Raw genomic sequence first — 16,642 nt, forward strand, 5'->3', positions numbered from 1 at the left:
GAGAAACAACATGAGAAAATAGAGAGAAGGGCGTGATGAAAGTGGCTGGTCATGTATAAATAAGCTGCGCTTCAGTATGTTTGTCTGGCCAAACCCTGTGCCTGATCACTGCAGTCTGTTTTACTTTCTTATTAAACCTAATTCCTAACAATTTTCCTGGATGAGGACGATTTACATTCTGGATCGGTGTAATGCTACTGAACCTTGACTACAGTAGCTGATGAGCAGGATAGGAGATCTGGGAAAGAGCTATCGGAAACACCACAGATCTAGGGGATAGATACCGGTGAGACCAGGGTCTGAGGATGTCTCGGACCAAAGGTCTGAGCCAGCTACCAGAGAGACCTCTTTGTGTCTGCATGTGTGTGAGACGAGACCTGCCAGCAAGCTTTGAGCCTGATTAGCCAGAGATTAAGGACCACGTATGATTGTTCGTGTTTGCGAGTGCTGCTTTGTGTGCATGGGGTGCCTATGCAGGCACTGTTCTCATGTTTCTGTTGATCTGTTGTGTGATCTAAGCTTCTTTAACGTACATACCTAACAAAATTAATAGGGCTGCTTTTATTTCTAGGATGATCTGTACCTGATTTAATTTCTCATTCATTTATTGTATTGGTTTTGTACATATGTAATTTACATATACACTATACCTTGAAATTTTAACTGGGTTACGTGTTCAGCCTTTAATCATATTTACTGAAGGATACAGAACAAGAGAAATCACCATCTGGCTCGTTAAGCTAGTCTAACGCAGAAGTGCCGTAGATGCAATGCCGTAACACGTCCTGCTCTATTTCCAAGCAGCAGTTAAGAGTTTGGTCCTGATCACTCTGAAGACTACTAACACTAATACCACAGATGGGAGAAGGGAGTTCATGCAGCATTCAAGCATTACTCTTACACAAAGAATACATTGGAGTCAGTGGATCAAATACAGAGCTCCATTAAAAAACAATCCAGAGACCTCTCCTGAGATATATTTAGCTCCCTTTGGGAAAGATGTTTGGATCTACAGCTCTCGGTATCTTCTCCCTGCTTTGTATTACACTGCTTAAATATAACCTTCACTCTTTTTGAGACTACTCTGGTCAAAGGATACTTTCTGTGCTCTAAAAAGAACAGACAGAAGGACAATTTATGAACATGGGACCTCTCAGGAAAAAAAAAATTAAAGTGTAAGTATTGTAGGAAATATTGCAGTCTTCCTAATTTACCTTTCACTTTTCATGACAAATGCATGCCAAAGCTTGCACAAATCGTAACACAGCTTGAAACTGAATTATTGTCAGATGTAAGCAGTAACAGCATTACAGTCCATGACCTTAACTGACAAAACATGCTACCTGTCACTGATTCAGCACAGAAGCCGTGCTGCTCCTCCAGGCTCTCTGTTTAAAGTCTAACAATCGGATGTGAAAACTCGACTAGCTTGCTTCCCTGGGGATGGGAAGGTTTGCCTGAAAAGTGAGGATAACCAGGACTGTCAGACTGAACAGAATTCATGCTTTGACTTACAATCAAAAGTATTATTTTCTCACATTTAGAAGGTCAGATAACTTCTCAGATGTGAACAAAATATAGGTGAGTGATCCTTCTTCTTATCAAGGTATCAGAAAACTGGCCCAGGAATCGGGCTGTCGCTTATGGCTTTGCAGCAGCAGAAGCAAAGTCAAAGCAAATAGATGTTAGCCGTTTTGACTGTTACTACGGTTTTGAACTCTATTTTGAAATAAAAATTTTTCTATTCCTCCCAGCAGCAAAGAAGAGAAGCAAAACCCTCTCTTTTAATCACTGCCTAATGGAAATTGCCTCTTCCATCCCTTGGAAGGCTGTAAAAATCCAAGGTAGAGATACAAAAAGGAAGAAAAGTGAAGCTTCAAGTTTTAAACAGTTTAGCCAAAGACTGTTAGATAATGAAGTATTCCAACACAGCCTAAAAATATTGCTGTGATAGAAACCAAAACACCCTTCCTCTTCTATTTATACTCAGCAAGTGGGTATCTGAGATATTGTTCAAATTTTGCCAGTAGGTATAACTGGTACATCCTCTTCTGCATTTAATTCTGACTACCCTGCCTTACAAAGTAAAATATAATGGAAACAGAAGAGGATTAAGAATAGGTGACAAAAATTGTTAGAGACTGACAGAGTGATAAAGCGTGTTTCTAAAATAACACAATCTCTTCTTCCCAGTAAGACATTAAGTGTTCCACTATTAACAGCTCCATAGTCCTAATTAAAAGATTAATTCATGGTTAAATGCTTACTTTACACATTTTTCTTAATAATCACTTTTGAATAACTCTTCATCCAAAGGAGGAGAGGAAATCTAACAACAATCAAGCCTTTTTAGACATCCTAGACATTAATTGCCAGCTTAATTGACATAACGCACTGCATCATCTACCACTTATTCTGTGACATTTCCATTATTAAGAAAGCATGTTTCAATATATCAAAATACAAGTGTTTAAACGCACGGAATTATTTTTAATGCCACTGTGTTACATATGGAATGGAACTAAAAAATAACTGACGGCTAGCACAGGAGATGGTATATATCCAATAAACCCCAAACTAAAAGGAATATTCAATTTAAATCTCCTTCTGGAAATTTTTAGTAATAATTGGTTTTAATGTTCTTACATGACGGTTTTCTAACTGGCAGAATAAGTGCTCATTATTTCACACGTGAATGGATTCTGAGCAATTCTGTTCCACGGGTGCGGGAAGGAGAAGCTGCAAGTGAGCAGAACCAAACGTCGAAACCATTTTTACGCAGTGGCAGGCAGTGTGGTGTTTCTGAGACACTTTGACTACGGCCACCCCGCTCCTCCCAGGCTCACCATTTGAGCAGACCGGTGCGCCCCCGCAGACCAGGGCACCCCAGGAACGTCCCAGAGGCCACTGCCTGCACAGCAACTTGACCGCGCTGACCGGTTATACACGCTATCCACGAAATGATTACATTTCTAGGTTTTTTTACTGCAATTCCAAATCCCCTCCACGAGACCTCTCCGTTACTTATCTTTGCCTTGCTTACGTTACTAAAATGTCTTTCATCTAAGAGGGAAAAAGCCACTATTTTTTGGAGAAGGGTTTGGAAGACGGGCAGCCTCATTGCTAGCTAGTTTCAGAGGGCTGATTCCTAAAACTTAAAATGGATGTGAAGGGAAGAAAACAAATCTCCATGAAAACAGAATATGAAAATAGTATTTAGTACAATACGTCTCTTAAGACAAATGTAGTGGTTCAAACTTTAATTCCTCTCCGCTATTTCTTCTGATGTGCCTATGGAACAGCAGGTAGACAATACAAAATCCGTACGTTGCAAATGCACATGAGATTTATTACAGACAAATTTACCTGTAACATCATAGGGTAATTCAGTCTCATTAGCAAAATAATTTGCTACAAGTTTAAAAAAGTGCTGAGCAATTTTAGCTTAAAATAGAGTGGAATGTTATGCAAATTGCTGCATTAGCTCCGAGGTCTAATTTGTTTAAGGAATCTAAATCAGGGTTTGGATCTAGGTCCCATTTAAGAATGGTTTTGTCATTAGGACTTGTTAGATCAGACACAAAGGCAACATAAAGCTGTGAACAGGCATAATTTAAATAAATTCAACCACTGGTACATATACAAAGTTCTGCTTTAAGTTAAATACTAATTGCTCCCTGTGTGCTAAAGTGCAGCGCGTGGAGAAGGAAGGGGATCTTTTTTCTGCGTGCACAGAAATCAGGTCGGTGTTTGGAGGAATGGTTGCGTGACACAGGAGGACGCACAGCATGGGGTCAATACCCAGAAGCTTTTCTTCTGGGAGTGGATATTCCATTTCTGATACAGAGTATACATTTTTTCCCTGTGTCTCTCAAGTGACCTCTTTAGATCCTGGGATCTATGTGTGGGGTTAACAGAGACTCAAAAACATGTTCTGAACAGGAGGAGACTCAAAATCATGTTCTAAAATTGCCCTGAAAAGGTATGAATAAATGTGCTGCTTTCTCAGTCAGTAAGCCTTAATGTATTCTGCACTGCGATACATTTTTTTTTTCATGCTTGGTAGCAAGGCTATGCCTATTATAAATCGAGGTTTTAGCATGATTTTATTTTTTACTAAGAAAATCTCCTGCTAGGTATAAGTCACCTATAAGAGTAAAGCAGTTTACCCTAATACTCTTAAAAAACATTAAATTTGTAGGCCGACACAAGCATCTTATTCTAAATCTAAACATCAAGCATCAATGGGATCATCCAAATAACACTCCTAACTGCAGGCGTAGAGCTGACCTACAGTGCTTGTCTGACTGTGAAGGTTTCAGAAAAGCGATTTTCAACCCCACTGTTAAAAGCAGTATCTCCTAAAATGAACAGATCAGCACTGACCTGCATTAACCAAGCTTCTCAACTTTTGAATCACTGGGGGTATAAACTAACACTGAGGAACACACACAAATTAAGAAAAATACACACAAGCCAAAGCCCTTAGAAGGTATTGTAATTACTTGATTTTAAAGCGGGGTCTTTTGTTTTTCAAAACAGTCAAAAAAAGGTACAGTACTAAAGAAGGTTCAGCAGTGCACTTTATAGATAATGCAATAGTTATATTAATTTAGGATGCAAAGGACATTGGCATTACTCAAGCACTGATATAGTACTGTCTGAAGTTAAATGAAAAATTATGATTATCGCCAAGGGTTTGCATCATTTACTTTCTGGTATTTTTTCTGCTATTTGAGAATGAAGGATTACATTTATTATTGGGGAAAAAAAAAATCAACATATATACTTCACCTAAGAACATCCTGGTATTCCTACAACCAGACTCCTAGTGAAGTTAAACAAGACATAGAAAATTCAACAATTTTTTTATGTAAAGAAAAAGTAAGTTTTTTAGAAAAATGCAATAGGTCAGTACTTCAAATATTCTAACAATAACAGAGGACATCAGCTTAGTGTTAGATGAAAATTTATGAAGCTGTAGTTAACTGTATTCAGTTAAGTATATTATTAGTGGGATTTAGTCAATGTGAACACACATACCATCTTGGAACAAGGTGGTCACCAATAAGACCATAGAAAATTCTTTTTTTTCAGTTATTTAAGCCCAAACAACAGAACAACTCTATCTGACGTTTCAGCTCTAATTGGAAATTCAAAAAGATCCTTTTTTGATGTTTGCTGTAGCTATCTCAGATAGTTTGCCGCACAGAATAAACAACACGCCACTTCTCATTTACCATTTATTAGATCAAGCATCATGCTGCCTCCTGATGACCTCTGCTCCCACGACATTCTCTACTGCGACTTAAACAAGAGGTATTCTCTCCTTATAACTGACGTATTATCCACCAAAGAATCTCTCAGTCACATGAGAATTTTCTGTATTAAAGCTGAAGTATTTGGGGGCCAGTTACTGTCTCAAAAGCTAATGAATACATTCTCACAACATCCCTGTTTGGTAGGAAGTTTTGCTAATAGAAACTCAGGCACAGAAAATTAAATTATTTGCCTAAGGTCAGAAAGGTAGGCTGTGGCTACGACTACGACCTGTAATTTAAGAGTTCCAGTGCAAAGCTGCACTGCAGAAGCTTTCCTCCCTCACCTCATTTACGTGAGTATTATAAATGGAGTAAAAGTCAGCACAAGTAAACCTGCCTCACAGCTAATGTACTTTGTAACACCCATAGTTCAATATGCAAAATTATATATATATTAAAAAAAGTATGTCTTATAAGAAGTGTGTTTGTATATATATATACACACACACACACATTTGTACTGGTTTGAATTTTTTTTTTTCCCTTTGTCTAGCTCAGGTTCTCTTTGCCTTCTAAAATCCACAACTGTCTTCTGATTTTTTTCTATATCTCCTATACTCTTTGAAATAGGGGAGGACGAGAACTTCACGCAGTATCCAGGACAGGCTTAACACGGACTTGCAGAAGGCCCCAGCAATGTTCTCTGCTTCGTTCTCTATTGCTTTCCTGACACTTAACCTTCCATTTGCTTGTTGAACTGCCAATAAGCTTCAGATGCCACTTTCCAAAAGCTGCCAGCATAACTCAAGACCTCTCTTTTTCAATCAGCAGGATACAGAAAAGGAATACAGAAATGAGGAACAAGCAACATAACCATCAAAAATAGGGCCACCTCACTGCCAATGGACTAACTCTGCTTACTACTCTCTAAAGCTTGTGAGTTGCAGCCATTTTTCAGTTTCTCCTGGACATAAGAACAGCAAAGTAGCAGTTTCGGAAAAAACCTCACCCAAAACCCTGTAAGACTTTTGTGTGTGGAGTAAGGAGTGTGTCCCTTTCTTTAGGGCCTTGCTCGGGTAACCATGTGCCTGCAACACGTCTGGTGAAGCAAACAGCCAGATCCAGCAGCGCTGCTGACACTGGCGGGCAGCATTCCCACCTGCTCTTCAGCAACTGGGGCAGCAGCAACAGCTCAAATATAAGGGGCTGATTTGGACCTATCGTGCCATTTATCGTTTCACATTAACCGTTTCTTTATATATGTTAAATGATCCTTACAGTGGGCATTACAATCCCTACTTTTCATACAGATGAGTATGCAGGAACAAATCAAATCTCTTTGTGAAACTAAAAAACGTTACTATATTCCAAATAACTTTTCAAGCCGTATCTCACAGATGTAATGCATTTCCGTATCTGCCTGAACCAAGGTCTCTACAAGATACTAACCTTAGAAATGTCAGCGACTCATCAGTAAGTAGTACTTTTCCAGATGAGGAGAAGAAGAGAATCTGGCCCATGACCAGTAAAAAATGTACAAAACTTGAGAATTTCAAAATGGATAATTTTTTATATCTTGCTTTTAATTGTCTTGTTTTTTCTTCTATTCCTTATGTGGTATGAGTCATACTCTGAGTTATACCAGTGTAAACCCTAGAAGAGCAAGATCGACTTCAGCAGCTATAAATTGACTCTGAGATTACATTAAGGACTCTCTGGTTCAAGCGACTTCAAATAGTTTTCTGCAGTGGCTGGATAGACAGGTAGGCATTTTAATTTTAGAGCCTTAGGTGTCCTTATGCCTCTACAAACCTGTGCCTTCTGCTGCAACCACTCTTGGTAGCTTAGTAACAGTATTTTTAAACACATTTTGGAGATCAGCTGATGGCCATTACCTTAGATGTTTCATTGGCACAGCCTTTTTATCAGTACTACAATTCACCTTATTGAAGTAATTTTGCTGCCAACCTTTTTCGAACAGCTATGTTGAGAAAGCATGAAATTACAGATATTGATATCAATCTAGGTTATTTTATTTCTATATGTAGTGTGCAAAGTCTTACCGTGGCTTGCTGGATGATGAGAACAGTAATAAAAGAATATGCTCTACAATAGGAAAGTAATCCTCTGCATTCACACATCAGTCTCATAAATCAGGGAAGCAATTGGCAGAAGAGTGATGAATAGAAAGAAATCCATGGCATATATACTAGAACATTATAGTGCTTGAAAAAGTTGCAAATATATTTATTGTCCATTCAAAATGTGGGAACATCTCATTACTTATGTCAAATGACACCGTCTTTCAGTGTGTGTTACCTTTCCTTCCCTACCGCCTAGTATTTTCAAATACAAAAGATATACCCTTTACAAATGTTTTAATGCAACCGGGACATTTTTTCCTCAGACCAGTGGAGAGAGATTCACGACACAGTGCAATGTTCTTACTGCATCTGCTGCATGCCACAGAAAGTAGCACGAAGGCATTCATCTTGCACACATAATACTGATTATTTTTTCTCTCCTCCTAACTGCGTGAAAAGGATTATCACCAGATGTTCACACCTGCATTTCCTGGCTAATTGAGTTTATTGCCTAAAATTCCCTTCTACTCATTCAGAGGCAAACTGGCTGCCCAGAGCTGAAAAAGATAGAAACCTTTAGCCAGTATTCTCATCTCCTGCGAGGCAGACATTGTAGGAGCCAGTGCTAACCCCAGATAAATAGGAGTTCTAGACAGGTTTTGTTCAAGACCTCACTCACTCCCTTCAGCCCACAAGACGACCAGTGCCAGGCCCCTAAACGGCAGCAAAACAAAGGTCAAAATATCCCAAAGATGTTTGCAGACACTGCTAACAGTTTGCAGTGTAGTGGATAGACAGGATAGTCCAGACAACAACAGCGAAGCTGCAATTATCCATATGAAGCATGGGCAGTCATTAATAATTAAAAAAAGAAAGATTTTGGCTTGCTTTGGCTCTAAATAATCGTTGCTGACTATTTATTAGTATCATAGAAAAATGTATCTTAAAGAGGAACTTCTGGGAAGAGTGGGCAAAACTTCGTCCATTTGGCTATTCCCTGGAGTGTAAAGCAGTGTGTGGGGTAAAAATACCAATACATATTATCAATAGTAAGTCCACTATTTTGCAAAATAATAATGTTTTCAGGCATTTTGTAAATTCATTCAGTTCGGACTCTTTGCGAGACGAGAGAGAATGATGTAATGTTACAAAATGACTGAAATCAACAGGAAGGCAGAAAGCAAAATGTCTATGTTTTTGCTTATCTAGCATTAATTCAGAAAAAGCCAACCACAACTAGATGTTCCATTATGTTTATGAAATAATATACTCCTGTTTATTTATTTGTAAAACCACTTCACTTTACAGGACTGATACTTTACTCCCAGTTGAGGCTATTTTTCAAAAGGAATAATGTTGAAATGTGAATGCAATAAACCCAAAGCATTCATCAAGATCCTTAGCAGAGCAGAGGAGTAAAAGACAAGAACTGGCCCTCGCAATCTGCCACTTTGCTGTGCAGTCTTCAGTTAACATCCTAACTCTTCAATTTCCTCTTTTAACCAAATGTTACTCCAGTGGGGCTTGTCATTAATTCATTTATTTAACAACTATAATATTTTCCTAATCTTACATCAAGTGAAATATATGCCAGGTGCATAGTAAATCATTATTATAATTCAGGCAAAGTATCCTGACGATGAAATCAAGAATAACCACGGTTAAACGACCCCAGAGGGATCCCAGAGTGTAAAATGCCACTCCTTCTGTGCTACAGAAAGCACAGATTGTGGGGACACTGCACAGCACTCAGCGACATTCATTAATACTCAGTCTTAATAAATGTAAAGACTGTGCACAAAACCAGGCAAACTGGAGACAGAAAGACCACTGGGACACAGCCTTGCACCCTCCCCGCTCAACCCGAGGGATGGGAGAGAGCAGTGATTTAGGACATCATATGAGAGCCTGTGAAGATCCCGTATCATATGCCCAGCCTCATGGAGCATGAACTGCCGCCGTCTCCGTTGGGCAACTTTCCACCTCCTGAAGCAGCTGCTGATGAAACAAGAAGTACCCAAGAGCCCTACAACAGAGGACCGGGACAATCCTCTCCCACGTTCACTGCTCGGCCGGGCCCGGCACACCTTTGCTCTCACGGACGTCATAGAATCATAGAATCATACAGGTTGGAAAAGACCTCTAAGATCATCGTGTCCAACCATCAACCCAACACACCATGCCCACTACACCGTGTCCCTAAGGGCCTCATCTACACGTCTTTTAAATACCTCCAGGGATGGTGACTCCACCACTTCCCTGGGCAGCCTGTTCCAAGGCCTGACCACTCTTTCAGTAAAGAAATTTCTCCTAATGTCCAGTCTAAACCTCCTTTGGTGCAACTTGAGGCCATTTCCTCCTGTCCTATCGCTTGTTACTTGGGAGAAGAGACCAACCCCCACCTCGCTACAACCTCCTTTCAGGTAGTTGTAGAGCGCGATGAGGTCCCCCTTCAGCCTCCTCTTCTCCAGGCTAAACAGTCCCAGTTCCTTCAGCCGCTCCTCATAAGACTTGTGCTCCAGGCCCTTCACCAGCTTCGTTGCCCTCCTCTGGACACGCTCCAGCACCTCCATGTCCTTCTTGTAGTGAGGGGCCCAAAACTGAACACAGGATTCGAGGTGCAGCCTCACCTTTGACACGTCTGTGTCAAAGAACAGGATTTGGCATTTTGGCATTTTTGGCATTTTGGCATTTTTGGCACCATTTTAATATATCATAAAAGCACCCAGAATGAAAGCAAAGCAGGACAGCCCTCACAAACGTTTTCAACCTGAAACCGCAGAGGTGTTCATATTGATGGGTTGTTGCCAACTTATCACCCTTGAGAAGAATAAAAGGAAATATTCAAAGTAGAATAAAATTATCATCCCCATTTTACAGGACAGCCCATGGTCATGCAGGGCTAAAAATGGACCTAGGGCTTGAAACTTAGTCAAGTGCTTTCAGTATTAACTCATTTTATTTCAGGTATATTCAGGTATGCAGCTTTTACTTAATCTGTTCATCATTTATGACGTCTTCACATATTTACCCCATCTTTCTCTTCTCTCTCTGGATACAATGAAACATAAATATGTAATTTTTTGTGTCACAGTATGAGTGGATTTGAGCCACAGGTATGCTAGAGAAAGCTAAAATAACAGATACTCAAATTGATCAAATGAACTGTTCTTGTCATAGTTTGGTTTTGTAATTATTATGATTCCCCCAGTTGACCAAGTCTCATTTAATAATTACAGGTCAGTTATTTTACACTTTGCAGTTACTTCTGATGTAAGATATATGCAGTATATCACAAATATAACAGTGTAGCCTCTGTTGGTTGAAATACATTCCTCAAATACCACCAGTTCAAAAGCTCTTCGCAAAAATAAAGTTAAAAAGATAAATAAGCCTTGAGGAGGAATGAAAAATGGCATTCCTCATGCTAAAGAATAAAAATCTTGAATGTAATGTGGTAAGAAGTAATCATAAAGCTATTTGTATACTTTGTCTTATTGTGAAGAGTAGGACTCTTGTGGTGCTGTTGATGGTTGTGCATCGAAGTTACACCTAACTTTCTTTCAGTGCAAAATCATATCCTTGAATGACAAGGTGCAAGGACTGGAACGTCTTTTTGGAAAAACTGTTCCAATAATGCAGACTAAGACAATTTACAAAAGACAAATCAAAGGGTCATTTCCAAAAATACTTCGAGAGTAAAATATTAAAAAAAAAAAAACCCAAACAAATAGCATTTTGTATATAGATAATTGACAGTAAAAAAACCCAACCTATACTGCAAAACAACACAGCACCTGTTGATTGATTTCTTAGAAAACAGACTAGAGGTCAGTAAGAACCTGAAAGTTAAGTCCTGTAAAATCATCATTAATGAGGCTTTATAAAATAAAAAAATTTAATTCTTACATAAAGACTGTTTCTGAGTACATCACTGGGTGCTGCTTTACTTAATTAGAGTAATTTCTACCAGTAAAAAGTACAGAGAAAGTGTATTTGAAAGGGACTGTTTGACATTTACCTGCATGGGTGAATACGACTGCCCAGGGTGATGGGGAGATAGACCGAAACTGCCCTGTATGCAGTAATGTAAACACAGGTAAGCAAAAGCATGAACACATCAGTGCTCATTTTGGGAATCAGATGCAGGCAAGCATCCCTTCATATAAACGATCTTCATTAAAATAGTAAATTCCTTGTGAAGCCATTTAGGGAAATATTTCTCCAACTGTGAGATTTTACCCATACAGATGTTTAACATATGAAAATTATGGTTATCAAAGTACTAATAAAATGTTTATAACTGAACAGGGAAGTATACTTTCTCCAAAAGTATGCAATTTTTGTCTGTTTGAAAATGCACTCTCAACATGCTGCCTGACATACGAAAGAGCGGTGGTTGTGTGTTGAAAGGGTTCTGGGCACATTCTGAAGAACTCACAGAAGAAGATGCAGCAAAACTTTTAAGATTAATGACAAAATGAATGTGAATGATGGTTTTGAGCAGGTTTGGAAAATGACTGCTTTCAGCGTGCAATCACTCATTATTTTAGAACACCATGCGATAACATCTGGACTGATACTTTTCTTCTAAGACTGTGTGAAGTAAGTATATGGGAATGCTCTCCAAGATAACGAGGAAACAGTCCAATCCAGTGAGGTTTATTAAGGATGCAAGGGAAGGCTTCAGGCAGGACAGCTCAATAGTTACTGTTCTTTTATTTGGCATCTTTGCACAATTTTCCTGAGATGAGAACCTCAAGTGGTGTGGCTTGGCAAAAATTAATTTCCTAGCTTGCAGAAAGGAGTCATTGGTGCCAAAAACCCTGAGTGACCTGTTACACCTTTGCAGCTGATGGCAGGCTGCCATTTTCCATGAGAGCAAAACGGTGTTGGCGTGTGAAACTGCACAATTCAATCCTTTTATATGGTGACCTCATACAAAGGAGTAAGCTGTCATTATAGGAAGAAAAATCGCTGTGGAAGAATGAATCCTGTGTTTAATAGAATGTGCTCTTTTAAAGAAATGTTCTCTGCTGACTATTTTAAAACGCTTCTCTTTTCCTATATCCCCTGCCTGTTCCTTCTTGGCATCCAGGACCAGCTACTCTGGCTCTGCTCACAATCTCACCATTGTTGGTGTAAGAGTCCTCTCCTAAGGAGAAAAAGCCATCTGAAAGGGCCTTCCTGTGCTCTTCTGCCTGATCAACTTTTCATTTGCCTTCAAATATCTGATCAAAACTTCTTTCCTCCTTTCCTTTTGCCTTTTAGTTGCATTCTTCACTGTTCATCAATGAAAGAATAATTTATATAATGAATCGCTAAAGTATTCTGAGATCCTGAATTTCAGAATTATTTTGCCTAAATGTAATGGGCTGCCTGGTAATTTTTACAACCTTTAGCCTTCTGCCTCCCTAAGTTCCCTTTCACATACGTGAGATCTTCAGCGAGGACTGGTCACTGCTCAACAGGAGATGAAAAATCCAACTATCAGACATCAGCAAAAATAATCCAATTTCTTCAACTCCACTCTAATGCCTGCTGCACCACCTAAGCACCAAGCACAGGGAATAAAGGTAGAGAATGAGAAGCGCTACTGACAGCAGATGTAGAGCCTGCTTTGCAGTCAGCAATACTTAAGGAAACTCAGAAGTAGCGCTTGTGGAAAACTTTCAGGGAAGAGCGCAGCTGCAATCATACTTTTAAACAAAGACTAGCACTGAACAGTTTTGAGCAGCATAGAAGGGGCGGCATCTGCAAGAAATAACACCACCACCTTTATCAAAGGTCAGTGTTTATCGCATTTACCTATCGCTGTACTGGTATGTTCAGGGCTGGAAGGGGAAAAATAAAAATTCTACCAGAAATATAAAATCTGCAGCAGAACTAGCACCCTGCTTTCCATGAAGAAGGAATTGGATATTAAACGTGGTGGTTCTCAGACAGAGGAGAACTAGCCACAACGCACAACTGCAACAGAAATACTTTGCGGAAGAGTGAATTTTTATATCAGTTCCTATTATTTAGGTCTTCGTGCAAGTCACAATTCAGACACATCCTTAACAGTTAGCACGTGAGTTGTCCCAGGTAGGTTCAACAGCACCACTCAAGTTCCTCTGGCTGCGCGTAAGCCTAGCAAGAATCTGGGATATCTGCTGTGATATCCCCTTACTGACAGGATTTTGAACTCCTCACACAAGAGGATCCTCAAGAAATTCTTATTCAGAGGAGAGCTCAAGCAGACCCTCAGCATGCTACCGATCCCTTTGGATAGATCCTGATTCCAATAAGCAAACACAAAAACTGTTTAAGTGCTCTGCTGAATCACGGCCTAAACACAACAGGACTTATCATTAAATACTATAGGTTGGTAGATAGATAGATACAGACAGAGACAAAATAGTTTGCTAACATTGGATGCTTTAGTCTAAAAGCTTCACAAAGCATTAGGAAAGTAGACAATACATCTCATTTTTTGTCGCCTTAGAAAAATCCACAGTCCCAGAAGTCTGAAAGTCTCAGGTGGACTGTTTAACAAAAATGTATTTTGGCTTGTTTCCAACGTCAGTTTACGTATTATGGAGTGAGGACTATGTCAAAGCCCTGAATAATAACAAATGAAGTGGGGAAATCCTCATTTTATCTGTTACCCTTTTTCAGAGAAGAAGCTCAGAGAGCTGCCTAGGGCTCTACTGTTTTATATACTTCTCTTCACCCTTCCAGCTCGTGAGCCTGAAGCTTACAAAGGCTGATGTCCTAGTGGGATGGGTTAGATCAACAACAATCAGTCGTCTTTTTCCCTAAATGGTTAGCAACGAAAATCAAACCATCTTCTTCTCTCAAATGTGATAGCTACCTAAGGGCTCTCAATCTAGGGCTAACAGGAGGAAGCACAGATTGTACAATGAATAAATTGCTCTAATCATTTAACTGCCTTTCTCAGAGATTAATCAATTCTTTTACTGAAAAACTAACTTGTGAATAAGGATGAGAAAAGAGTATGGGGAGAGTGTGCAGTTAAAATTTCCAGCAATACCTGTAACAGAGTTCTCTTTTCCAGTGCACAAACATTCTTCATTTTAACGTTCATGTAAATATTGTTTTTATTATTATTTCTAAGATGTTTGAGGTGATGCATGCAAACAGTGCAGTTTTGCCAATGCTAGCAGACCACATACTTACTTCCTCACTCGGGAATTTTCTCGGCATGAAAAAGCCTAGAAGGGAAAGCTGCTATAGCCGGATAGACTCCGGAGCAGTATGTGCTGAGGGTGAGGATAATGAAGCACTAGCAAGCCAGCAACGCTGCACAGTTCTTACAAATAAGCAATAGCAGATCCTGATCTCAGTTTACCTTTACACGCCAGCCTAGAAGATGCCAGCACAGGCACAGATTTGTGTGCACACCACGTGTCCCTGATTAGCATTATCTCTGAGAGGGCCAGGGGAGGCAGCTGGGGCTGGTAACAGCTTCACTCATTCAATTTTAATTGACTCCTGCGTGTTTGTCAGATCCCTCAGAGCTGCCTTCCTTCTGTTTTAACTTGTGCCAAAAGCTGAACTGGTCCCATTAACCACAGGGAACAAGCAAGCAAGAAGTACCAATCAGCTAGAGGTACAGAAAAAAGTCTATATTGCTGTTTGAATTACATTTTAGATACAATCTGCACTGAATTTCATGATCATAGACCAATGATCACAGTTCAAGCTGCAAACCCAGTGAAATTAAACTCTATTCACACAATTATACATTAAAGCAGGCTTTGATTCAGAATCCTTTTGCTTAATTTTCACCTTCTGTGTTTGTATTTAGTGTCCAAACAGCCCTCTTTGAAAATCCTAAGGAAATGCCCATATGCTTCAGTGGGATCAAGACTATACCACTAGCTGTTTACTGAACAACTACTGATACAGTGTTTAAATGGTATGCAATCAATCAAAATATTCAAAACCAAACAAAAACATGAGTGACAATAATATTTTATGCATTTTTTACTTTCTCTAATGGTAACAAATGACTTAAGTGAAAGCTTGAGTAAAATGGGTCCAGACATATATACATGATTTCTTTTGTAACTCTTTTTAAAGTACATATAAATAATTGGTGATGCTAAATGGCAGACGGCATCACTGTTGAAAAAAGGGTTTATAAATCTCACCTCTGCTTTTATTTTGTTGTCTCCGAAACAGAGGTGTTGTAAATAGGCTGCAGCATTGGACTGTACTGAGGGAAATTGATGCTGTAACATCTGTATAACTTCTGGAAGCTCTGGATCTCGCCATCCGAACTCTCTGTGCAAAAACAAACAAGAAAGATTCATCAAAAATTCTGCTATTAGTGGATAAATGTGGCTACACTTGGGCCAACAAAGAAGACAGACGTGTCTAAGTAAAATCTTGATTTTTTTCCCCATTATTTTCAAAGCAAATATTAAATCAAATATGAAGCTATTTTTAATTTTAGACTGTACTTCTCTGCAAAAAAAAGGTTATATGAAGTAAAATTAGAGCAAATAACTTTATGTAATTAGGTCTCTAACTGCTAAAGTTTGCTAAATAAAAATGGCTTAATCTTAATATAAGAAAAGAAAGAAGATACATGCTCATACCACTATACTTTCTCTATTAAAATTAAAATATGGAGGCCAGAATCAGAACCACAAATGGTTTGCTAGTTGAAATGCTAGTTTGTCAAAAAAGTCCTTTTTACTTACTGCAATCTTTATTTGATATAAATTGCTGTGTTATATAAAAAGCAACAACCTATTTTGTCTTTTGGTTTATTTTTTCCAGATACGGTCCACGCTCAATGTAAAACTATTACACAGTTCTGGACCTGCTTGAGCAGGGGGTTGCACCAGACGACCTCCAGAGGTCCCTTCCAACCTCAGCCCTTCTGTGATTCTGTAATTTTACAATTATACAATGCACACTCATACATTGGATTACTTTTAAATCTTCATTCATACTGCTCAATCTAAAGCAGCTAGGCAAATACAAAGACTCAGTCTTTGCACTTTTCTTTAATCCATCCATGAAATGCCTTTGGCATCAAATGAAACAACTGAATCCAAGTGTGTTGAACAAATCTCAGCAAGTATTCTGCAGCTTCCAGAACCGAACTTAAAATCGATCTGTCACTTCAGGTACATTTTTCCCCTCTGTGTTTAAGGGTAAAATCATTCATGAAAATGGCATTGTACTTTGTGTCCCAAGAGCCAGACATGCACACAGCCACTCTGCATGAGACACTTAATTCTCACATGCCTTTTCCCTAAGAGCTAATTTTTTGTGCCA

The 16,642-nt window shown here is 39.1% G+C and overlaps 1 protein-coding gene across 7 annotated transcripts in view; it reads right to left on the reverse strand.

The window, feature by feature from the left end:
- CTNND2 (catenin delta 2) overlaps positions 1–16,642 on the reverse strand; it is a 689,093-nt gene that overhangs the window by 160,284 nt on the left and 512,167 nt on the right. For all 7 annotated transcript variants that reach the window (XM_075142462.1, XM_075142461.1, XM_075142460.1 and 4 more), the window contains one exon: positions 15,505–15,637. In XM_075142462.1, the coding sequence (XP_074998563.1) occupies positions 15,505–15,637 (133 nt within the window). The remainder of the gene's footprint in view (positions 1–15,504; positions 15,638–16,642) is intronic.

This window comes from Calonectris borealis, chromosome 2, assembly GCF_964195595.1.
Source record: "Calonectris borealis chromosome 2, bCalBor7.hap1.2, whole genome shotgun sequence".
Taxonomy (NCBI): domain Eukaryota; kingdom Metazoa; phylum Chordata; class Aves; order Procellariiformes; family Procellariidae; genus Calonectris; species Calonectris borealis.